Source organism: Podarcis filfolensis (genome assembly GCF_964270895.1).
Source record: "Podarcis filfolensis genome assembly, chromosome: 17".
In the NCBI taxonomy this organism is placed as follows: Eukaryota; Metazoa; Chordata; class Lepidosauria; order Squamata; family Lacertidae; genus Podarcis; species Podarcis filfolensis.
In genome coordinates, this window is record NC_139621.1 from 8,266,412 (window position 1) to 8,292,060 (window position 25,649).

The 25,649-nt window shown below is 43.5% G+C and overlaps 2 protein-coding genes across 6 annotated transcripts in view; both read right to left on the reverse strand.

Moving 5' to 3' along the window:
* The window catches only part of LOC310752457 (venom factor-like), a 70,069-nt gene extending 54,778 nt beyond the window's left edge, over window positions 1–15,291 (reverse strand). The window contains exons 1-5 of one of the 2 annotated variants that reach the window (XM_083592759.1): window positions 12,833–13,741; window positions 10,347–10,453; window positions 7,307–8,682; window positions 3,219–3,411; window positions 162–324 (exon numbers count right to left, since the gene is read on the reverse strand). In XM_083592759.1, the coding sequence (XP_083448885.1) occupies window positions 162–324; window positions 3,219–3,411; window positions 7,307–7,377 (427 nt within the window). In that variant the 5' untranslated portion in view covers window positions 7,378–8,682; window positions 10,347–10,453; window positions 12,833–13,741. Of the gene's footprint in view, window positions 1–161; window positions 325–3,218; window positions 3,412–7,306; window positions 8,683–10,346; window positions 10,454–12,832; window positions 13,742–15,014 lie in introns of those variants that run through there. The other variant, XM_083592760.1, reaches the window with a different exon arrangement.
* Window positions 15,292–17,287: 1,996 nt separating this feature from the next.
* Window positions 17,288–25,649, reverse strand: part of LOC310752458 (venom factor-like) — a 59,618-nt gene continuing 51,256 nt past the window's right edge. The window contains exons 32-40 of one of the 4 annotated variants that reach the window (XM_083592762.1): window positions 25,211–25,265; window positions 23,731–23,818; window positions 22,583–22,672; window positions 22,371–22,476; window positions 20,262–20,351; window positions 19,720–19,806; window positions 19,171–19,254; window positions 18,117–18,252; window positions 17,288–17,585 (exon numbers count right to left, since the gene is read on the reverse strand). In XM_083592762.1, the coding sequence (XP_083448888.1) occupies window positions 17,444–17,585; window positions 18,117–18,252; window positions 19,171–19,254; window positions 19,720–19,806; window positions 20,262–20,351; window positions 22,371–22,476; window positions 22,583–22,672; window positions 23,731–23,818; window positions 25,211–25,265 (878 nt within the window). In that variant the 3' untranslated portion in view covers window positions 17,288–17,443. The remainder of the gene's footprint in view (window positions 17,586–18,116; window positions 18,253–19,170; window positions 19,255–19,719; window positions 19,807–20,261; window positions 20,352–22,370; window positions 22,477–22,582; window positions 22,673–23,730; window positions 23,819–25,210; window positions 25,266–25,649) is intronic. The other 3 variants (XM_083592761.1, XM_083592763.1, XM_083592764.1) reach the window with 3 other exon arrangements.

Sequence of the window (25,649 nt, forward strand, 5' to 3'; positions counted from 1 at the left end):
GTGGGGGTGTTAATATTTGTCTAGCTCTAGTTGTACCTAGGAATGCATCTAATAATGGTAAAGTTCTGAAAGATAAATCAAAGGCTGATCCCAAGCTGGTCATCCACTCTATACCCCCTTACTGTGGTCCCAGATAAGGTGGGGCTAGCAGAAGGCATCACCTGCAGATCCAGGGGTGTATATGGTTTTATCTGTCTGAACGAAGAGATATCCACTGTGGAAGGAGACCAGAACCGTCTTCTCCAATGTGAACTGAGGACAGCTGGCCTGGACAACCACATACTGGTTTTGCTTGGAATCCTTTTTCATGTCTTTGGCAGGAACCTGCGTGAGGGAATCAGGAAAACTTGTTTAGGTCAAAGGGCTGGAGGGGGGCAGAATAGAATGCCCTGACCTCCTTGCCCTGCAGCTAAACTCATTCAGATGTTTAACTCTCCTGTTTGCTTGACACTTTGTCATGTGGGACATAATCCATTGGTACGGTCAAATGCAACATTCCTTATTTCCTTAAAGTGGGCACATGCAGGGGGACATCCAGTCAGTGTAAAGGCCTGTTCCACTGGTCTGGAGCTTCCTCTCCCTGCATGTGACCTGGGAGATGGGCATCGCTCTGGCTGACTCCACAAAAGATCCCAACCATGCAGCCACTTTCTCAGTTTGTCTTGTCTCTGATTGCTCTCTTGCTGATCTTTTGCTGCCACGCTGCTCTCCTGCAGCCATTTTGTTATCTAAATGTAATGTTGCTGTCTGCTGGCTCTCAGCCAGCAGCACATGAGTTCAGTCTCCATAAGAGATGAACTCACAGTTTCTTTGTGTAACTACCAAGTAAAGCCTGCCTTTCAGGGATCAAATCGTGAACTGAAATGTGAGTAAACTTTTTGTTACTTTACTCAGAAAGACTCTCGTCCCTTTATTGTTTTAAGAGGGATTAAAGGGGACACCAGGAAATAATCTTAACTAAGAGATTCAAATGAATCTGCAAACTAGCTTCCAGCTATATTGAGGGGAATTTGCTCTGCTACATCACTTACTAGCATGAGTGAAAGAAGGATAATACTTTTTCAATCTATCCTTCCCTACTATCCTTAACATTCCCACATGTCACTGGGTCAGAGACACCCTGTCAGCTGCAGCTTCCTCTACCTTGTACTTACATAAGTAATTTCAATGCATTTCAGTGGAAGGGACATGCCAAAAAAACCATAGTTATTTACAAAATGTTTACGCATTAAAAAAACACACCACAATAGTGAATACTACTCGTATGATTGCATGATATTCATTCCTGACCTCGGACAAACGTGAATATAGTGGGAATTTCTGCTCCCATTTCTGTGTCTGACAGAATTCTATAACATCCCTAAGCTCAGCCCAATTGAAGTGTAACTCCTTCCTCTGACAAGGGAAATGCAGATCATTCAGCAAACAGTTGGCACAGCATCAAATATAGCTGCTGACTGGCAAGTAAAACTGAAGTGTGCAAGAGATATAACTAAGGAGCGCATAAGTAAGCCGGATGACCTTAAGAAAACAAGTTGTTACTATAATTTATGATTCAGATGATTCCCAGAGCATGTGGAGGATGGCAGCTAAGAGTGGTTCTTGCATGACAGGCCCACCAAACACTTCAAATAAATGCCTGTGGACGTGCTGACAACAGAGTTTGTCTTCTGCTCTTAATGCAAACAAGCCAAGAGACATGGCTGCACACTTCATTAACTCCAGACTAAAGAGACAATACATAAACTTGCCGAAGGCACTTTAAAAATAGAATTCAGATATTTCAGGTTCCCTCAGCTGAAACCGTAAGGCAGAGCCAAACTGTGACTAATCATAGAAGAAGGTCTGAAATATGTATTCATAAAAGACCAAGATACATGCTGCTCACCATGCCAACCAGGGCCGGATTCAGGTTTGATGAGGGCCTAAGCCATTGAAGGTAATGGGGCCCTTTATATGTCCAGCTGTCCTTTGTCAACAACAAATTGTCACTGTTTTTTTGTGTTGAATATATGCTATATGGTAATTTATGGACCTAATAGGTATCTAAAGCCATTTGGCACTGTTGCTGTATGTAGGCTTAATTTTATTTGTTTTTTATCTTATATTTAGGAAATGTACATCCAGTTTTTCCCCCTTTAATTTTTGGGGGGCCAATCCCCTGGCTCTGAGCCTTCTTACATTGGGGGTTCCCCAGCTTCCCCCCACTCCTCTGCATCCAGCCACTAGCAAAGTCAAATCCATTAAGATGAAACATCAAAATGGTAAACCACTATTCTTAGAATCCTTCCTTAAGTATTAGGAATAACACCCTATAAAAGTTTTTCTCAAACTTGACTCTCCAGCTGTTGTTGGACTACAAATCCCATCATTCCTGGCCCTGCCAGCTAGAGATGATAGTAGTTATAGTCCAACAACAGCTGGAGACTCAAGTTTGAGAAACACTGCCCTACAATCGGCTATAGGGCAACCCTATACAGTGCGGTCATTCAAAAGAATCTTGCAGTTCTGAATTTTAACAGCAGTTTGATCACCTGCAATGGGCAAATTATGTTTAGACCTTGTGCGAAGAATGAGTTTCATGGGTGAGTTTCTGCAGATCAAGGCACAAAGGTGGGCGAGACTGGTATTTATCTGGGTTGTCAACCTTGACATTTTTCAGGCCAAATTTACTGCTGACCCTGCCAGAAAGCAGATACTGAAATATGACCATTGCATACGATCACACAAATCCTCACAAATATATTTTACTAACTCTAAAGCTGGTCTGGGAACTAACAATCTGGATCTTCTGATGTGTTATATCAGGCTTCCTCAACCTCGGCCCTCCAGATGTTTTGAGACTACAATTCCCATCATCCCTGACCACTGGTCCTGCTAGCTAGGGATCATGGGAGTTGTAGGCCAAAAACATCTGGAGGGCCAAGGTTGAGGAAGCCTATGTTATATTCAGGTCTGATCAGACAGCATTGTACTTTCTTTAAATTTCCCATCGTCAGGCTTGATAGCACAGATGATTTGCCCTTCCCTTACCCCTCCCGGAGTTTCTCTTTTTATATGCTAACCCACCTACCTCAAACATAATGGACAAACTGCACAATCGTATGCATGCCCTACTGCGTTCAATGGGACTTGCTCCTAGGTTGAGTGTGCACAAGTGTGGAGCTTGATTTTTGCATACATTATGGCACCGTCCCTAACCATCGCTCTGCACTCACCTTTATGGCTGGCGTCACCATCATGCCATTTGCTGGGTTCATGGGAACTTTGACCATATACAAGGTGTTTTTCTTCTGTGGGAAGTCATGGACAGAGACAGTGACCTCGGTGTCAAAGTTGCTTCCATGAGCCTCCACCACAATCGTCTCATCCGTCTCTACTCGCAGGACACTTGGGGTGATGAGGGAGTGGCTACAGAGGAGAAAAAGTTCATTTGCAGTGAGTCTGTTTGTCGAATCTAAATACCTTACCACAGCTCCTCCATGCTGCATTTGCTGCCTCCTCTTGCTTGGGGAAATTCAAGAAACAAATGGTTTAAGAGGCCCTCACTTATAGGCAGGGTGGGAGGGGCATCACCCTGTCAAGATTCTGAATCCCCCCCCCCCCAAACCTCCAAAGCCATGGTCCAGTCTTTGTCCTGTCACCTAGAATAATAGCAATACATTTCCAGTGACAGAGAGGCTTCCATCCATCTCCTCTGCTTAGCCAGTCATAAAAACCACTAGTAGAATATCCCTCCTCTGTCCCCATCAAGAGAAAACAGTTCCAGAAAGAATGAGGAGGAAGGATTTTTGTCCAGGCACATTTCTTGATGGAGGTAAGAATGAGGAAAAGGGTTTTTTCTTCTTCTGTTGTTTTTGCTTTTGTTGTAAAACTAGGGTGAGAAAACTGCATAATGGAAGTTCATACAGCAGCCCAGTTTTTCTTCCTTTGCTTAGGTGGTTGTGAGAAACGGTGGCATGTGGGGGAGATGAGAGAATTCTGGAGGCTTCTGTTGAAATTGCAAACTGTCCTATGTGCAGGTCCAGAGATAAGATTGTTGGGCTAGCGCCTGGGAGTCTAGTCCTGGCTTCAAAACCTCACACAGCCATGAAGCTCATATTACACTGGGGTAATTGCTGTAGTTTTATATTGGTGAATGATATATGTCGCCTGCAATCCTCTGTCCACTTGCATTGAATCGGAAAACAAGCCTGGTTGAATTAGTATTACAGCAAAATTACTCACAACAGAAAAGGATGGAGACTTGTGTAGGTCCTGTACATGTGACCTCTTAGGAAATGTACCGTATATGATGTGTTTTAAAAATTCCAAGGAATCAGGGGTGCCAACTTGAATAAAATACTTGGGGGGGGTAAGCCCCACCCCACATAATTGATCACAATATGCGGCACGCACATACCTTTTGAATGGCAATGCCCAACAACTTGGGTGGCGGGCAAAGGGACCTTGGCCTTTAAGAGTTGGCTCCTATGCAAGGAACACTGTAGGGCCCTTGTCAATCATTACTTTCTAACCTCAGCCATAATGTGAAGTGAACATCTTACTTCCTCCTATGAGATCACACCACAATTTGTTCCGGAATCGCACAACAGTAATCTGGATGTGAACACCAGCTGTCATTCGATGCATAAGTCTTGACATTAGATATTGCACTTTGTTTTTTCCTCTTATGTTTGAAATTTGTAAGCACCAATAGGGAACTGGTTACTACTTACTAGCACTCTAGATAATGCTGTTGTTTTAGCTGATTGTATATGATGCATATTTTATTGTTTTATGTTTTGTAAATTGCTTTGAGAAGGTTTTGCCTCTAAGCACGGTATAAAAACATAAGGTTGGGGTCCCTTCATGAAATCCCTGACTCCTTCCAATGTTAGCCAAACATAAGAAGGTCAGCAAAAAAAGGGGGGGAAGGGTCTGGCTCCCTAATGTGTATGCTCTCGTGTACCTTTTTTTTAGAATTAGAGGTTGGGTTCCTATTCAGTCTAAGGCAACAAAAAGATTTTAGGTTTGCATTCAATTCTACTTCACTTTCAAGAAACCCTCTCTAAACCAATAAATTTGAGTTCAGGTTAAGTTCAGTGACTTTTTGATTGTAACTTTTTCATTTTTGGATGTACTAACTTTTGATTTATGCCTGATGAGGACATTTCCACATTTACTCCATACGCTCCCCACATCCCATCACAACAGACACAGAGTGGTGGCATCTGACAAAAGTCAGCTCAAGGCTCCACTAGCCCAAGGCCCCTGCAATGTAGCAATGAAGGAATCTTTTTGCCCAACGAAAGGATTGAAGCCCCAACCGTGAGATTAAGAGTCTCATGTTCTATCCTAGGGTGTCAGTATGCCAAGGACACTTCTCTGTTTGAAGGGCTGTTGGAGGACAACCCTCTATTATTTGAATGAGTTCTCTATACAAAGAGCTATCTGTTCAAAGTTTGACTTAATGATAATGAACCTAACAAGGGAGAGCAAGGACCTGGCAAAGATCGCCCATTAACAGCATAGTAAACAGGCACACAAGGGACGTGGGTGGCGCTGTGGGTTAAACCACAGAGCCTAGGACTTGCCGATCAGAAGGTCACGGTTTGAATCACCGTGAACGGGTGAGCTCCCGTTGCTTGGTTCCTGCTCCTGTCAACCTAGCAGTTCGAAAGCATGAAGTGCAAGTAGATAAATAGGTACCGCTCTGGCAGGAATGTAAATAGTGTTTCCGTGCACTGCTCTGGTTCGCCAGAAGCGGCTTAGTCCTTCTAGCCACATGACCCAGAAGTTGTATGCCAGCTCCCTCGGCCAATAAAGCGAGATGAGCGCTGCAACCCTAGAGTCGGCCACAACTGGACCTAATGGTCAGGGGTCCCTTTACCTTTACCTTTAAACAGGCACGCAGTTCACCTGGTCACACTTTCCTCTCCCACCTTATGGTGAGAGGTATTTCATTCCTATATAAATTGTAGTAATCACTGCTAAAGATGCATCTCTATATAGACAGCAGCATATACAGATTTTATGAAAAAACCTGTGTCCTCTTTTAAGGTGATGCGTTTCCTCTTTTTTGATTGTGCGTAAATGCAGGACTGGTCATTAGGCAGAGGGAAGTGGCCATCTCTGGAGACAGATGGCAGGGGGTGAGTGCCAATGGCAAAATGTTGGAAGATGGAGCTGTTTGTAACCCCTAAACTAGCCTGCTGCCCCTTGGCGCAATGGAGGTCCAGTCACTAGTGTAAAAATAAGATTAACCCTGGCAATTTGGCAAGCTTCTCTACACAAAACTAGAGGGGATGTCACCTTGCTCTTTGCCTCAGGTAGAATTATTATTACAGTGGTACCTCAGGTTAAGAACTTACTTCGTTCTGGAGGTCCGTTCTTAGCCTGAAACTGTTCTTAATCTGAGGTGCCACTTTAGCTAATGGGGCCTCCAGCTGCGACTGCACGATTTCTGTTCTCATCCTGAAGCAAAGTTCTTAACCCGAGGTACTTTTTCTGGGTTAGCAGAGTCTGTAACCTGAAGCGTCTTTAACCCGAGGTACCACTGCATTATTATATTTATACCCTGTCCACTATGGGCGGCTTCCAGCACATATAAAAACATAATAAACATCTTGGTAAATAAAATGTCTTGGTAATTAGTCATTTTACACCACAACTGACTAGCATTCCAACACATGTACACGCAGCAGAACAAACACACATGTAATTGTCAGACATACCATGAAGCCTAAATCAGGATGACTAAATGCAAACTTCATGCTCAGAGGTGATCAGAAACTGGAGACAAGTAACAGGGCAGGGCTGCTGCCTTCATGCCCCGATGGAGAGCTTTCCAAAGGTGGGCCACTCCAGGGAGGCAAAATGCGAGATCAGATGGACCCAGAGACACAGTTTGCTAAAGCAGGATTCTTCTGTCCTTCCATGGCTTCTACACTTCTTGTACAAAGAACATTTCTGCCTGTCAGAAATTCAGAGCCGGCCCTGCCAGTAGGCAATGAAGTGGCTTGCTTCAGGCAGCAGACTTAGGAGTATGGCTGGAAGCAGCCAGTTCGTGATTATTTTAAATATTTCCATCACTATGGTGGTGAGGGGCTGTGGGGAGAGTGATATTTGGATTTTCTGCTGCAGGCAATCCGCCCCCCTCACAAAAAAAACCTCTTCACCCTACATCTGAAGCAATTTTAAATCACACCTAAAAGGACCAGATTCCTGAATTTGATGGATCTCCTCAGCTTCCCTGTACAGAAAACTCCCCTCGCTTAAGAAATGCGGTGCTGCTGTGAACTGCTGACATCTGACATGTACTTACAGTTGGCTGTGAGAAGAAGTCGGGAAAGAAACCAAGAGGGCAGCCACCAGGTAGAGAGCAGTCCCCTCCATGGTGATCTGGAGGAACAAGAGAGGCAGCTTACCGTCTCAGTATTTATCCTCTGAGCCCCTGTCCAAGCCCTTTTGCAATCTCTCTGTGTTTAATCAGTAAATGGGGAGGAGTTTGAGCAACCTGGGAATTTCAAAATAAATTAGCAAGGCTGTCAAAAATGACCACGATTTGTCTTTTTCCTCCCCTTTTTTTTTTACAGCAACAGCTAAACAGTATGTTTGTGCAACCTGCTCTTGATAATCCTGCTGGGGGTTGGCATACTATGCAAACATGATCTGGGACAATCCTAGGTTCAAAAGGCCGACTGAAAACTTTCTCTTTCTGACGCACGCACACGCACACACACACACACACACACACACACACACACACGAACACACACACCACTGAAGAGTCCAGTCCTGGGGCACAGCTTCCCAACCAGTATCTATCCCCTAAGAAGGAAGTCTTGCATGGTCAATAGCAACAAGAGGTCTTTCCAATTGCTTTGAACTTCTTGGCATCTTGGCATCTTGGCATGAGACACTTGTATCACAAGAGCCCTATGCAAATGTTTGTTTTTTTTACTTATTACACACAATTATTTATTTACCTGGGAGAGACTGCGGGTGGGCCTTGGACTCACCCATTGCCTCCCCTTTCCTCCCCCACTTATCTCACTATTGGTAACGAGAAAAGTTAAAGTGTGCGGAAGGGACAACAGGTCTACCCGATGATACAAACATCCTCATCCTCATCACTGTACCCCATCCATCAGACTGGATTGCTCCAGCCTCTCTGGGTGCATACCCTCCAACATTTCTCCGATGAAAATAGAGACATCCTATTCCATAATGATAATTTTACTATTTATACCCCACACATCTTTCTGGGTTGTCCAGCCACACTGGCCGGCTTCCAACATATATAAAAACATAAGAAAACATTTTTTAAAAACCTTCCCTATACAGGAGTGCCTTCTGATGGCTTGGAGATCAAATAACTCCATACCCTCTAACATTTCTCCAATGAAAATAAGGACATCTTAAGGAAAAGCGGGACATTCCAGGATCAAATCAGAAACAGGGATGGCTTCTCTAAATCAGGGTCTGTGGATGGCTTCCAACAAATATAAAAGCATAATGAAACATCAAGCACTTAAAACTTCCCTACACAGGACTGCTTTCAGATGTCTTCTGAAAGTCATATAGTTGTTTATCTCCTTGACATCTGACGGGTCGGTGTCCCACAGGGTGGGTGCCACTACCCAGAAGGTCCTCTGTCTGGTGACTTCACTTCTCACTGTGAGGGAACCGCCCTCGGAGCTAGTATACATTAAACCATACAAAAATATGATTAAAGATTATGCCATTTCAGTAACTTACCTACAGATATCAACATATAATAACATGGTAAGCAACTTCTGTTTCCCTAAAGTCAGTGCTATATGACACAGAACAATCTTTCCCAGCCAATATGAACAAAACGTTTGATTAAAGGAGAGTTGTCACTAATCCCAGCAACAAGGGGCTCAAGATATCAGGTCCTCAGATGTTCATGTGGAGGGCATTCCAACAAAAAGTGTACCAGGTCCTCTACCTTGAGGACAATGTCTAGTCACCGCATTGAAAATTTTTGAGAGACCAGTTACACACAGCTGTGGAGATGGCAATCTCTTTAATAGGGTTTACTCGTACATGGCCAGGGAATATTCTGCTTTTAATTAAAAAAAAAAAAAATTAATGGTGAGCATGGAAACTCTAGGGAGTTGGAGGTACATTATGTAAAGTTATTAAATAAATAACCTGGAAGGGATTGCACAAATGTCCTGCAAGTCCAAAGTAAGTCCCCAAATTGGCCCTAAATGCAATCTCATATGGAAAATCATGTCTGCAAAGAGCCATGGCTAGGGAACAATTTGGGTGGGGGGAGCTCCCAAAATCCCATGTACATCCATTTCCTTAAAAGTGCAAATGGGAACTGCATAATCACAATTTGTGAATGGTCAGGTGTGTTTTTCAAACACATTTTGGCCCTTCTGCGGAAGTTCGCCCGTGGAAGACTTGCAGCTAGCATCTTCTGGCATGCTCTAACTGCTTCTTCATGCCTTTTCTTAAGAATGTTTGGAGGCCAAAGGAATAAATGGAATGGGTTATGATGACTCTTTGCAGATAAAAATTCCTAGATAAAAAAAGATGTCAAACAAACAGCAATTTACAAATTATCCATGCAAATCAATCAAGAGTTAATCAGGAAATTCTAGTCATCAGCTGGATTCCAGTAACAGGTTTATTTTCTTGGCAACGGTATTTGGACAGAAACGGAGCTTGGACAATCTCCAAAGACATTCTTTCGCAACATGTCTGCGTGTTTACTTCAGCCAAACATTCAGTACAGCTTGCTCAAAAGCAAGTGTCCTAATACGGGGAGTGAGAAGTGATCTATGGCTCTAGGTGCTGCAGGTGAGAAGCAGGAGGTCCCAAGGGCATTTCAAGAGGTCTCTAATTCCTCAAAGGAGGTGCAGCATTCAATGAATTCAGATCCAGCTCCAGCACTTTACTGCATTGTGGTTTTTTAATTGGTGGAGACAGCAATGTAAAAATACCTTTATCAAGATCCATCATTTTTCACAGAGGAGGATGAGTGTTTTCACGTTGCACAAATGCTGGACTCCTACTCCAGATGAGCCAAAAACATTTAAAGGGAAATATGTATGCAATGTGAATCCCCATCAATTTTGTTATAATGAACCGACACAGAAGGGTGTGACAAAATTATATTTTAGTGTGCTTTTACACAGGGCTTTTTTTCGCCCCAGCCGGAACTCTCTGGAAACTCAGTTTCAGCACCTCTTTTTCTAGAAAAATAGCACTGCTTTTACATGTGCCAGTGTCATTAGAGTTTTAAATTCCTTCCGTGTAGGTACTTCTCTTGAGGAGCTGTAGTTGAAGGCATCTTATGGAGCTAACCAAGGGTTTATCCACCTTACCTTTTGCACTGTATTTCTAAGCACAGGTCCAAGTGTTTTGGGCTGTATGCACGGGACAAGCGGGAGTGTGGATGAGACCCGAGTAAAAGAGATTCTGTGGCAAAAGTCTGGAAGAGACAGAACCTTAAGAGCACAAAAAGTATTTGTATATGGCTATATCATTAGAAAAACAACAACAACAAAGCAGATTGCAGCAATAAAGCCACACAATAAAACTATAAAAAGTTAAAAACAGACATCTTTGATTGTTTTATTACATTGCATTTATGTAAAATCCACATAAAGGTAATGGGACCCCTGACCATTAGGTCCAGTAATGACCAACTCTGGGGTTGCGGTGCTCATCTCACTTTATTGGCCGAGGGAGCCGGCATACAGCTTCCAGGTCATGTGGCCAGCATGACTAAGCCGCTTCTGGCAAACCAGAGCAGTGCACGGAAATGCCGTTTACCTTCCCGCTGGAGCGGTACCTATTTATCTACTTGCACTTTGACGTGCTTTCAAACTGCTAGGTTGGCAGGAGCAGGGACCGAGCAACAGGAGCTCACCCCGTTGTGGGGATTCGAACTGCCAACCTTCTGATCGGCAAGCTCTAGGCTCTGTAGTTTAACCCAGAGCACCACCCACGTCCCTTAAAATCCACATACATTTGTATAATCAAGGGAGGTTATTGACTGATCATAGAACCACTAAATTGCAGAGTTGGAAGGGACCCTTTGGGTCATCTAGTCCGACCCCCTGCAATGCAGGAATATGCAGCTGTCCCACATAGGGATCAAACCCGCAATCAGGGCATTATCAGCAGGACTCTCTAACCAGCCGAGCAATCCAGGTTGTGTGATTGTTACTGGAGGCCCTGACTTAAACAAAAACCAGCACCTCAACTGAACATGTATAAAAGCATGTAACATAAAAGCATACAACATAAAATGTTGTAACAGGTTACACCATAGCACTCATGGTTGGATTCACCTGTTAGCAGAGGCCCACACAAGGATTTCTGATAGCCCAGGGGTTTTTCCCATCCCCATTCCTCCCCTGACACCCTCCAACAGGCTGGGGGAAGGCAGGTTTGGGAGAAGAGGACAGTTGTTCTGTCTGGGAAGCTGAAATGTTTGCACTGATGGAACAATTGCCATAAGGCTACACTGAATTCCCTGCAAAGACACTGTTTGTTGAAATGAGGTGGCCCTGGAGTTGTTTATGCAGCTTGCACAATGTTGCAGTGGGTATCCTAGCTTCAAGATTCCCGGAACCGGGTCATGGACTGGGAGCATTAACCCGTCCTTTGTTAGCCTTCCCACTATGGGACGGGGAAAGAGATATTTCTAAAGCAGATGCAGATCAGAGTGTCATAGCAAATAATGCGCTGACATCGTGATAAAGTCACGAGCAAGTGACCTTTGATTGCTAAAAGGGGATGGCTGTGCTTTTGATTAGAGCTGGAGAAAGGAGAGGGGACATCAGAGAACAGCTTATTGCATTTTGCAAAAAAAAAATAGCAGCCTTTTAGAAAAAGAGAAGCAGTCCAGGTCAGCACCCTTCCCGTGACTGGTGTTGGCATATCTATATTTACGGGACCGCCTCCCCTGGTATGCCCCACAGAGGACCTTAAGGTCCATGAATAACCATAGTTTAGAGGTCCCGGGCCCTAAGGAAATCAGATCCTCTACCAGGGCCAGGGCCTTTTCAGTGATGGCTCCAACCTGGTGGAATGCTCTGTCCCATGAGACCAGGGCCCTGCAGGATTTAACCTCCTTCCATCAGGCCTGTAAGACAGAGCTATTCCGCCTGGCCTTTAATTTGAATTCAGCCTGATCTTTTATTTCCCTTCTCTTCCCTCCCCCTCCCCTTTTATGAAGATCATCCTCTCTGAGACCCCACAGCTAATTCTCCCCTGGCCTCCTCACTGGCCCAAGTAGGACTAATTCAGCCAGCTAGCCCTGGTGACTATCTAATGCTTATTGGATGGATTTCCCCCAAATTGATTTTTGAACTTTGAATTTTATTGTTATTCATGTTTTTATACTGTATTTTATGCTGCTTCTACAATTAAGTGTTTTAAATTTGTTGTTAGCCGCCCTGAGCCCGGTTTTCTGAACCGGGAAGGGTGGGGTATGAATAAAAATTTACTATTATTATTAATTTATTATATCTGCATGTTTATGAATTGCGTGTAGACCAGGGGTCAGCAACCTCTTCCAGCTGTGGGCCAGTCCACTGTCCCTCAGACCTTGTGGGGGGCTGGACTATTTTTTTTGGGGGGGGGGAATGAACAAATTCCTATGCCCCACAAATAACCCAGAGATGCATTTTAAATAAAAGGATACATTCTACTCATGTAAAAACATGCTGATTCCCAGACTGTCCACAGTCCAGATTTAGAAGGCGATTGGGCAGGATCCGGCTCCCAGGCCTTAGTTTGCATACCCATGGTGTATTTGCTGCAGGTTAGTTTATTCATACATGAATTTCTCTACATTTACCACCATGCCTTGCTATCGCTTCACATGCCCTCTGCATCTCCTCTGGTCATTTGCAAACTAGGTCCCTCATTTGCAAATGCAGTTGGTCACTTTTCATTCTCTTTTAAGAAAAATGCTTTTTCTTATCCCTCTATCACAGGGAAGGGAAATGCCAGCTTCTGAAATTCCAGAGAACAAGGCCAGGAGTGTTTCCAGAGAAAAGCTAAACAAACAGTTCTAATCAACAGCAGGGGGTGGGAGGAAACGGTGAGCCCTTTCAGATAACAGGGAAATCCCCTTATAAATTACCAAACTGGGGGAAAACACAACATTTCCTTCTCACATAAGTACTCATGCTCTGAAACCTTTTGGACTTGAGCCTTCGTTGACAGCAGCGTCCATTCTTGCAAACTCCGTGACACAGATTAGTCACTATGAAAAGACACTGTACTCAGTTGTGCAGTTATGTATTTTCAAACTCTGGGTGTAAGAGTCTTATTGTGGGGGGTGGTTTGGCTCTCTTGAGGTGATAATGCATTCCTTCCTTTTATTTGCACTTTTCTACCACAGCAACAAAAAAGATCTCAGCCCAAAGTAGCTTCCGACAAAGGAAACAGGAATGCATTTCGAAACCAAACAGTGCATTTCAAAAAAACATAGTGAAACAACACAGTAGCAAAGATAATAACATAAAAAACACATTTCAGTTTTATAAATATAGCAACGTTATAAACAACATCCAACATCCGATAGCAAAAATAACAAGGGAGCTCTACAGTTTCACCTCGTTCCTAGAAAAATCCCTCGCAATCCCACTCCTGCGCCATTTTATAAGCCTTCTCAAGGTGGGGTGAAGGGGGGTGTTGTACCAGAAAACATCCCTCCCCCATGATGCTGCTCTCTTCTGGAGTTATATTACAGACCTATACTTAAAAAGGGGACGCGGGTGGCGCTGTGGGTTAAACTACAGAGCCTAGGACTTGTCAATCATAAGGTCGGCGGTTCGAATCCCCGCGACGGGGTGAGCTCCCGTTGCTCGGTCCCTGCTCCAGGCAACCTAGCAGTTTGAAAGCACGTCAAAGTGCAAGTAGATAAATAGGTACCGCTCTGGCAGGAAGGTAAACGGCGTTTCCGTGAGCTGCTCTGCTTTGCCAGAAGCGGCTTAGTCATGCTGGCCACATGACCCGGAAGCTGTACGCCGGCTCCCTTGGCCAATAAAGCGAGATGAGCACCGCAACCCCAGAGTCGGCCACAACTGGACCTAATGGTCAGGGGTCCCTTTACCTTTACCTTTTATACCAGTCCAACCCTGTTGACATCATTGCTCTCTATCACCCCCCCCCCCACCCCACAATCTTTCCCACAGGTATTTTATGACATAATTGACACCTCTTAATCAGTTTTTTTCTTCTTCCTTTTCCTGGTATGCCCAGCCAAGTTCCTTGCATAGCTCAAAGTCTCTAAGCTGAGGCCGCCACCACCTTTTATTTCAATTTATATGGCCCCAAATGATTAGGGTCTCTTGGCGGTTTAGAAACATCAAATGTATACAAACACATCTAAAACTCTACACCACAAAACGGCAAAACCAGTTATAAAAATCAAAGTAGCAAGAATCATCTAAAATCAGTGTAAGTACTCAGATAGCTCAGTGGGTAGAGCATGAGGCTCTTCATTTCAGAGTTGTGGGTTCGAACATTTCAGGGGTTGGGCTTGATGACCCTCGAGGTCGCTTCCAACTCTACAATTCTGTGGTTCCAAGGTACAACAATTGAAAACCAACGTAAAAGTAGCAAAGGGAAAACTGGTTCTGTTTAGACATAACACCACAAACCATATCATGCCCTCCAACATTTCTCCGATGAAAATAGAGACATCCCTTTCCATAATGATCATTTTAATATTTATATCCCACACATCTTACTGAGTTGCCCCAGCCACTGTGGGCAGCTTCCAACATATATAAAAACATTTAAAAAACAACCACCCTCCCCTATACAGGATTGCCTTCAGACAGCTCGGGGTTCAGATAACTTCATACCCTCCCACCTTTCTCCAATTAAAATAGGGACATCCTAAGGAAAAGTGGGACATTCTGGGATCAAATCAGAAACCAGGACGGCTTCTCTAAATCAGGGACGTCCCTGGAAAATAAGGACACTTGGAGGGTCTGCCATAGTGAATCTTTGGCCTGCATACTCACTTTTCCTCTAGTACAACCATAAGGAGGAGACTGAAAATCTTTGCTTCCACTTTGAATTGACAAAACAGTTGCTGATATGTCACACGCACAAACAAACTGTGGTTAGTCTTATCTGTGGTTTAGAAAAACAAACCAACTTTTGCTTATGATTCTTGCTGGTTTCCCTAAACCTTATGTAACAAAAATCACATTTCTCGGTTTGGGCAAAACTGGTATCTGTGGTTAGCTGAAAACAGAAGATGAAACTCCAGTCTTCTGCATGCAGGAGAAGAAACCCAGAAGCCCACAAGTCCCAGCCTTTATATACATAATCGAAACCATCGCTTTACATGACATACAAGTCAGGTCAGGGTAACTCTAACTGCAACATGCCGTATATTATCAAATATTAACTCCACTTGTATGTCACGCTGCCCATTAGTACATACCAGATGCAAATCAGATACTGTCAAAATATATTATTTTCAAATGGTCTATAAATATCAGAGTCACCAGCTTCTGTAGAGCATTAACACCTGCAGTCGGATTTTGCAGATTTTGGGGAGCAATCTGGTTGCAGCTCTAATATGGGTGAAGAGAATATTACAATCCTAGAACTGTAGAGTGGAGAGGTCATCAGTCCAACCCCTGCAATGCAGGGATCTCAATGAAAACATCCAAGACAGATGGCCAAAAGTCTGCATTTTTTAGCAATGCAGTTGTTCAACCTTTCCCTTCCAAATTATTTGTGCAAAAACTACTTGCTTAGCTTAGAGCCATAAATTCAAATTCTTATCTCAACACTGGTCCTGGGCCATTTAATTGAGCAAGCTCCCATGTTTTCCTCAAGAAAACATTCCTAATAAAGAGGCACCTTCTTCCACACCTTGACTGCTGCCTGCTCCCAGCCTAAAGGTTGTTCAGGGTTGCTAAAGAATTTTTAATTTAAATATTGCATTTATAAACTGCAATTTCTTATAAAATAATAGTGGAAGAAGCTCCGAAGCAGGGGACTTGAAGAGAGCAATATTGGCCTGAATATAAGCCTCACTTTTTTTCCAAATTCTGACCATGAAAATTTAAAGTGCGGCTTAAATTCGTGACCTTACAAAAATTGGCTTTTACAATATTACTATAGGATTTTCTTCTACATTTGCCATTTACAGGTGTGAGTGCCTGTGGAATTTTAAGGGAGCTGCTTATATTTGGGTATTGTCTTTTTTTCTCTCCCCCCTCCCTGAATTTTAAAGGTGCGGCTTATTTGCAGGTGTGGCTTATATTCAGGCGAATACGGTAGTTGTTTCTGGGGAAGAAGCAGACATTGAGGAATACGGGGAAGGATAGGAACAGAGTCTTATTGAAGGGTATACAATTATTTAGATTTGATCTTGAATGCACACTTAAACAGTCTAATGTGTCCTTCCCAAACTGTTGTATCAAATCTTTTAACACATGTTAGATCCCAGAATAAAGTCTCTCTCTATAAAAAAACAGTGGTAAGAAACTCTGGATTCACCTACATTTTCTCTCCTTCACAGAACCTTGGTTTCCTTTTATTCTACCAGAATCGGGCAGAATAAAATAGCTTCCTTGCTTGTAGACACATCTCCTGTTCTTTCCCCCTGCCATCTGTGAGAAAGCAAAACAAAATGTTCCAACTACTGCCTTGCTCCACCGCTGCTTACCGGCTCCATTCGATTTTCTCTCTTTCCCCTGCATTTCCTTGTAAGTGCACCATCTGTTCTAGCTCAGTTTTAAGTTTATCCCTGAAAGCAAATCCCTGAAAGCACTTTCTTACATGTCTACACATTTGTGGCCAGGTGGAGATGGAGGATATTGTTGATTATGTATTACATTGCATCCTGTATACTTCCCCCTTTTGAAAGAGATTTTGAAAGGCTTTTGAAAGAGATTCTTCAGTGAGTTTCCTTTAAACAACAGGGTATCAATTTATAGAGATAAATATGTTGCCTGTAAGGTTTCTATGTTTGCTGTAGCTACCCAAGAGATCAGAAAAAAAAGTTATTGAACCAAACAGGTCCAATGTAGGGCTCATCTATATTACAATGCATCTGTCAACTTCATTGCTTAATGTTTTTTTAAGCAACCATCAGAAATTTGCAATTACATCTGACTATCTACCCCTGCCTCCCCTGTCTCTGTTGTTTCTCTGTGTCAAGTTATTAGACCCGTGTTCCCATTCATGCACACTGATGGTGTGCTTTAAATGAATAAAAACTGAAAGAGCATTAGAAACATAAGGTGATTGGCAAAGAATTAACATGACACAACAGTAAGAAATCAATTCTTTATTTGGTATATGTACACACACACACACACCGCTTTAAGGAGAAATTGAGCAAAAAACCTAAGATGAACTTCAGGAGGGAATGTGTCTTTCAAACACTGACTCAAACCCATCCCATGGGCTCCAGTTGACATCTCCATTGTTAAGTGTTACAACCGAAAGTCATCAGTGTGTTAGAAAATTGAGTTAAGTCATTGCACAGGTCATGGAATTCTTCGTCCTGGCATTCATCATCATTTGGCCATTTCTCAATCCAGGTATCCTTGCTAATCATGTAGTTGAAACTGGAAAGGGGAGAAGGGAAGATTTGAATCGGTACTCCACAGGTAAACTGGCTGACCTGAATGGAGTGGATGAATCCAGACATCAGCTATCAGCTGATGCAGATTGGTGACAGGAGCAAGCCAGCAGTTAAAGCTGGAGTTAACTCTTTACATGCAAGAACACAACCTGCACAGACTTGGTGGGGTGTCAGGTCTAATGAGCACAGCAGCTCATCCCTAGTAGGTCTTGCCCCATGGATCAGTTGTCGAGATTGTCTCAGTGTCAATCTCACACCTATGCTGCCTATACTAAGCTGACAGGAGGTTCTGAAAGCTTTCTAAGGGAATCGGTGGCAGTGGGAAAGGATCACAACGATGAACTCTGAGTTACAGTGGCATGAAGTTCCACCAGAAAGTTAAAAATCAAAGAAGCGCAAATGCTTATAAACATGTTTATAATAAGTGGGACTGAAGGAATTGTTTCCCTATAGGCACTCCATGGACCTGATGGTGGAGGAAGCAGAGGATATGTTAAATAAATGAAATACATACTCAGTTTTGGTTTGCCACAGGTCACTGTTGAGGCTCCAGATTAGATAGTCCTTGTTCACCACCAGATTCAGAGATTCATTGCATCTTTTGTGGCTGATAAACCTGCGGGGCTTGGCTTCTGGGTTTATATCACTCCCTAGGAATCAGACAAAACAGGCACACGTCTGCGCTTAAATGCTCCGTGTCTAAACGTTTTCTTTTTGCCTCTGAGCTTTCCCTGCAAAAACATGCTCTCTGGTGCTCAAATGGATTCAACATCAATTTGGGTTTTCCAAGGATTGCTGTTTTGTCCAATTGAGCTTTAAAGAGTGGGTTTTCAACGGGAAAGATCCAGAGGGGGTGGGAAGTGTTCTGACACAGAGCTTTAAAGCATGGGCTGTGTCTGGAAAAAGTGGAGGAAAGATAAGTGTGGACACGCCCCTATTGTGATCTGAGCCAAGATCCTATCTGAATGTTAAGTTTGGCTTATAAATATACATATATAAGGTCTTGTGGTGGTGTTACATTTTAATGTCAAAATGATTTGTAGTAATGTATGGGGGAGGTTTCTAAGTGGTGATGTCCCAACTTTGGACCTCCTTCACCCCAAGATACAACTGGTACCGATGCTGTTCAGCATTGGGTATCAAGTAAAGACTGAGTTATTACTCATCAGAAAAAGGTTTGTTATTCATAATCAGGGTGGATTGCATTTAATTCAAATCAATTTAAATCACTAGTCAGTAAGGCTTGATTTAAATCATTTTTATTTATTTTTTACAAAAAGACATTGTTGCTGGTATAATCTTAATATTTACAACCAGATGAAGGTTTCATTTTTGGAATAATAAATTATCAGAGTAGTTTTTACTGTTATATTAAAAAAAATACTGATTTGGTTATAGTGCAAGGACTGCTGCCTTTCAGGGAAGTTTCTGAGGAACCTTGGGGTCCCATAACAACACAGACTGGATATCACTGGCCGGAAGCGAGTATTTAAATCAATAAATATTTTTATAAACAGTCCCTGCTTTTGTATCCAAGGCATGTTTTTCTTCAGGAGGGAAATTCTTACCTGCTTTAATAATTTCCAGAACTTCCATGAAGTAGTTGTTATAATCATTTTCTTCTTCTATATGACTCAGCTTGGTTTTGTACACTTCAAAACAAAGACAGAGAAAAGTCATTATTTGATGGTTGCATGTTTTCCACATAAAAGCATTAACAAGTCATTCAGCTTGTATTGTGTTTTTCATGAAGGTCTAAGCTCCCATCAGTGGCACCTCATCAACAGGGCTGCTAACATTTCTGGAGAGACCAAAATCTGTTTGCATTTTGGCCCCTGTATATACAGAGCCTCCTCATCGGTTCAGGTCTGATTCTAGAATACATAAGTTCTTTTGTGATAGATTGGAGACTCTACATACACCAACAAACTGTAATACAGTGTCCACAGTGCCTGTTTTCTGTGTTGCAGCTACTCACTATGTGGAGGGAAGCAGCCTGACCAAGAGAAAATGCAAGGCAGCCACTCCCCAAGGGTTGCTAAGGTGCTGGTGGTCATTAACATGAAAACACATCCACTCCTGAATTTACAGGGCTCGGCAATCTAAACTTCAGTTACCATAATCCACTCCTGGCTTGCAGGCTGCTTCCATTCGTGCATGAACATCAACAAGGTTATCTGCATCGTTCTGCAAGAAGCAGTTGTCTTCGGGAGAAGAGGAGAGAGACAAATAATTGCAATAAAAATAGCACAGCACCAACCCTTTCATTAAAAGTAGTCAGATCTCAAAAGCCTGCTGGAAGAAAAAGATCTTCACCTGCTGCCAAAAGGACATGAAGGAGAGAACCTTTCTGGCTTCTCCAGGGAGGGAGTTCCCAAGCCCAGAAGCAGCCACCAAGAAGGCCCTTCATCAAACTACTGAAGCATCAGTCCAAACCCATTATTAGTGATTTTGCCAAATCTTGTAAAGTCCTGGTTCTTTTAACAGCAACCCCACCCCTCGCTATGCCACCTTAGATAATAGATACACCCTAGATTAATTCCTGTAATTCAGAAACCACAAATGTCGACAGGACCTTTGTTTCCATGCTGACCAACCTTCCCCGCATCCCCAGAGCTGTGTTTGGGTGACTGGAAGCAGCATCTCTGCTTTGCCTTACCTTCTGCACACCGGCAAACATCGCCATGGCATATCTTATCGAGGAGGCCACTCCCTTTGGAGGGATGGTAGAACTTAGTGCATTGCTCATCTGAAAGGAGGAATGAAAAGAGAGGTCCTTACTTCCACACTGACACGCCTGTGTGGCTCACCAATTTAATTCCCTAGTGGGGGGGTTGATTCCATAAGATAAGCCTTAGGAAATGCACAGAGCAGGAGTGGGTGACCCGTTTCTACCAAAAGGAATACTAGTGGCACATCACCCTGACTTAATTAATTAATAAATAATAATAATAATAATAATAATAATAATAATAATAATAATAATAATTTATTTATACTCCGCCCTCCCCAGCCAGAGCCGGGCTCAGGGCGGCTAACACCAATAAAATTACAATAAACCATAATTGGGGGGGACGGGACAAAAACAACAACAACCCAATTTATTAAAATACGGGTTGAAATACAATTTAAAATGCAGCCTCGTTTTAATAGTAGCCCATAAATCAAAACCGTAAGGGGAGGGAAATATAAGGATCAGACTGATTCCAAACCAAAGGCCAGGTGGAACAGCTCTGTCTTGAAGGCCCTGCGGAAAGATGTCAAGTCCCTGTTGGGATTTGCAGGATGATGAGTAAGTCTGCAGGCTTCAACAGGCTGATGCAATACTCTGTGAAGTGCTGGGTCAGAGTGACTCAGCAGGAATGTGATTGGCTATCACCTGTTTTAAAAAGGAAAGCCTGCTCAACAGTAATTGTGGTGGTTGTGCTGTGGTGTGGTGGTGCTGTGGTGGAGAGTATTCGCTTGCCTTAAGGAGCAGGTACTCTGTATGGACTGTTTTTGTAAATACCTGTATATAGCTCACATTAAAAAGACTGCACTGGAAAAACCTGGGACTCTGAGCGTTTCGCTAAAAAGCGCCACGAGGAATTCGCGACAGTCCCGCAGGGCCCTAGTCTCTTGTGACAGAGCGTTCCACCAAGTCGGGGCCGGTACTGAAAAGGCCCTGGCCCTAGTTGAGACCAATCTAACCACCTTGCGACTTGGGACCTCCAAAGTGTTGTTATTTGTGGACCTTAAGGTCCTCCGTGGGGCATACCAGGAGAGGCAGTCCCGTAGGGAAACCCATAAAGAGGGCTACTTTTCTACTGTCCAGTGTACAACCAGCTACATAAAATATGTTATCCCCCTTTTTTAACAGGAAGACACTCCAATGAAAATTTCTGTTGCTATATATCTTATATGGCTGTGTGTGTGTGTGTGTGTGTGTGTGTGTGTGTGTGTGTGTGTGTTAGTTATATGGATCTTTCAAGATGTTCTGTATCTGTAATGCCTAATAAAGGTTTGAAGAAAAAGAAAGAAAGAAAGAAAGAAAGAAAGAAAGAAAGAAAGAAGTATTCTGCCTTTCTTATGTGCACCGTGGGTGGGTTAGTGGTAGAGAAGAGGAAACTAGGAGCCATGCCACCCTGGTTTTGTTCACTGCCCTTGGAAGGAAATTATATCTGGCTGCTTAGAGCAGGAATGTTGCTGAGCTGAGTGCTACTTGTGGGCCTCTGCTCTCTTGTCATTTGCCTTTTGTTCTCAGAATCCTTACTCCTATTTGGCTGGGTTCTACTATGCCGAGACCACTGGAAAAGCTGCATGTCATGTTCAGGGAATCCAGCTTGTGTTTTATGTCCTTCAGTTCAACAAAGCCGAGAGTAGTTTCAGACTAAGTTGAAGGTCACTATCCTTCATGTAAAGTGTACATTTTGCACTAAAAAACTAGTAAAGGACCCCTGGACCGTTAAGTCCAGTCAAAGGAGACTATGGGGTTGCGGCGCTCATCTCGCTTTCAGGCCGAGGGAGCCAGCGTTTGTCCACAGACAGCTTTCTGGGTCATGTGGCCAGCACAACTAAACCGCTTCTGGCACAATGGAAAACAGAGCACACGGAAACACAGTTTAGCTTCCCGCTGCGGTGGTGCCTGTTTATCTACTTGCACTTTGGCGTGCTTTCGAACTGCTAGGTTGGCAGGAGCTGGGACAGAGCAACGGGAGCTCACCCCACCTGGATTCAAACCGCCGACCTTCTGATCGGCAAGCCCATTTTACATTACAGTAGCCATTACCTAGATTATAATAGCTGTACACCTTGACAGATCCTGGCTGAATGAGACCTACTTCAAAATATTTGTAAGCTTTAAATTGCAAACATTCCTCCTCCGTGTGAGAAACCTAGGATGGGAAAACAAAAGAGAAAACAAGTCTTTGGGTGCCAGCCTTTAAATGGTTACTCTCAACTATGCCAGTTATTCCTAGAAACTCTCCTGCAAGTATTTACCTTGTCCAGATAGATGATGAGGTTCCCTCTTTCAGACACGGCGTCGTTGATGTCAAACTTGGAGATGTATCTGTCGACTCCCTCAGAAAGCTGAACACAAAATGAGAACAATTGACATCATTGGCACCAAGGGTTGGAGTTAACCCAAGCATGCAACCCCTCAGGGGTAGAGCATTTCATCTAGAGGAAATTTGGAGGTGCCAGGCTTCAGATAGGCATCTGAAGGATTTCAGAGAGCCAGTGTGGTGTAGTGATTAAGAGCGGTAGACTCGTATTCTGGTGAACCAGGTTCGCGTCTCTGCTCCTCCACATGCAGCTGCTGGGTGACCTTGGGCTAGTCACACTTCTCTGACGTCTCTCAGCCCCACTCACCTCACAGAGTGTTTGTTGTGGGGGAGGAAGGGAAAGGAGAATGTTAGTCGCTTTGAGACTCCTTTGGGAAGTGATAAAGCGGGATATCAAATCCAAACTGCTCTTCTTCTTTCAAAAGAGGCAGAATGAATTTTCACACAGCTAGAGAAATTTGTTGGGGAAATTCCACAGAACTCTCAGTCATGCTTGCCAGGGCAGGGGCAATATCGAAGTTCCTGTATCTGTGATTGATAAGGTTCCCAACATCCCTCAGGGAGCTTTTGCCCATCCTTGTTCCGTTTCCCCTTGATCTCTTGCAGCCCATGGCTGCTAAATTTAACTGTGCCCCTTTAAATGAAGGAACTGCTCTCAGCAAAGGTAAGACTTGCTAGGAACAGAGGCAGAGCTGCAGCTCCTATTTGAGCTTCAGTCTGAGGATAACTCCTGCTAAAGTAACCTCTGAGCTCTGCTCTAGTAAGGATCCAGCCTGAACTGTACAAGGACACTAATACAAATCATAAAAAATAACAGATAATAAAAAGATGCCAATTTTGGCCAGGCCAGGGTCACATTTACGCAGACCCCTGTCTTCAAGAAACTGATATTAAACAGGCATCTCTGTTGCATCTAGCCTAGTAAGCTGCTGTTTCATAGCAGGAGAACTGGTGGCGCACAGATGATAAATCCTATTCCATTCTCTCTGGATATCTGTTTAAAGTTTTTCACTGACTGTAGTGAATTTTCCAGTGCAATATCCTCAAAGAACAACTTGAGCAGTTGGTTTCAGCATCACTTACCCTCTTGAGATCTTCAGTGTCAGGTGCAAAACCAGTAAGCATGGAGACATCAATGATCGACATTGTGGCATCAACTTTACCAAGGTATCTAGAATCAGTGACAGAGGAAAAATGACACAGGAATGAATTTCATAGTTTAAAAATAGGTATGGCTTCAGTTCTGTCGGCTTCCCATATTAATGTTATTGCAATAAGCCAATTCTCAGGGTTTTAGGTTTCAACACTGAGAACCAGAGAGGATGAAGGGAAGTACAATGTGATCAACTTGGTTAATGCACAACACCTTGAAAGGATTTAGAATGACAGCTTCCCACAGCCTCAGCATCCTAACAGTTTAAAACTGAATACAGGCAGCAGAAGTGAAAATATACCATCACCATGAACTTAACCCCTGTCCAGAAGTCTGGGCAAAGAGGTGTGCCTTTACCTCCTGTCTAAATGAAAATACCGTGGTACCTCAGTTTTCAAACGTAATCCGTTCCGGAAGGCCATTTGAGTTCTGAAACGTTCAAAAACCGAAAACTCAACACGGAAGCTTCAGTACGGAAAAATCAATATGGAAGACTCAGTACAGAAGCCGCATGGCATGTTTGACTTCTGAGGCATGTTCAAAAACCGAAGCGTTCACTTCTGGGCTTACGCCATTTGAAAACTGAAATGTTTGTCAACGTAGACGTTCAAAAACCGAGGTACCACTGTATTGTAAAAGCAAGGTGTGCCTCACACGGAAGGCTCTTCCACTGCTGCAGGGCCACTGCAGAGTGTCTACTGAAGTATCTAAATAATAAGATTTTAAGTCACAGTAGGTTATTCATCAACTTTTTGAAATAGGGCAGCCCTACATTACACAGCTGCATAAGAACAAGCCCCACTCCTCGTCCCTCAGTCATTATACATCTGGCAAGCTGTCCACCTTTTTTAAAAAAAGAAGAAGAAAGGGCACACATAACTGAAAGAACACCTCCTCCCATATCAGTGTGTGTGTTTGTTTAGATCATGGGTAGGCAAACTGAGGCCCAGGGGCCTGATCCGGCCCAATCGCCTTCTAAATCCAGCCCTCAGGCGGTCCGAGAATCAGCGTGTTTTTACATGAGTAGAATGTGTGCTTTTATTTAAAATGCATCTCTGGGTTCTTTGTGGGGCATAGGAATTCGTTCATTTGGGGTTTTTTCAAAATATAGTCTGGCCCCCCACAAGGTCTGAGGGATAGTGGACCAGCCCCCTGCTGTAAAAGTTTGCTGACCCCTGCCCTGGTTTAGCTCTCCAAAGGAAGTCCACTTGGAGGTAGATTTGTGGAGTGAGGTTTGCGATGCCCAGAGGGAGACTTTAAGAGTCAAAATATCCCCAACTCCTGAAGCGTTCAGACAAAGCTGAGTAAGTTATTTTTCATGCTAAGCCGCCTTTGATGTTTCTCCTGGTTGTTCCTCTGAATGTTCAGTGATGACAACGTATGTCTATATTGAAAGTCCCCAATGCTCACCTGGTGCAGATTTTGATCCTGACTGCACCCTTGGCTCCCTTTTCCTGCCTGCTACCTTGAAATTGGGGGAAAGAGAAAAGAATTAGTCACTTTGTAAAATTCCATGCAGTGTTAATCTTAGTGTTTTGCAGAAGAGCTAACAGGCTGGGTTGTCCATTTATGAAAAAGGGATTCGTCCATACCTGCCATTGCTGGCCTGCCCACCAACAGGCCCCTTCCTGAAGGATGTCATGCCCATGTTTAAACCAGGTGTGGGGACCTGTAGCATTCCAGATGTTGTTGGACCACAACCCTTCACCCCTGAGCCCTGGCCATGCTTCCTGGGACGGATGAGACATGGAGTCCAACAACTTGCCTCATCTAAATTCCCAGCCCGCATAATAGATCACAAGACATGGTGTATATACACCATTTGAATGGCAATGCCCAGAAACATTTG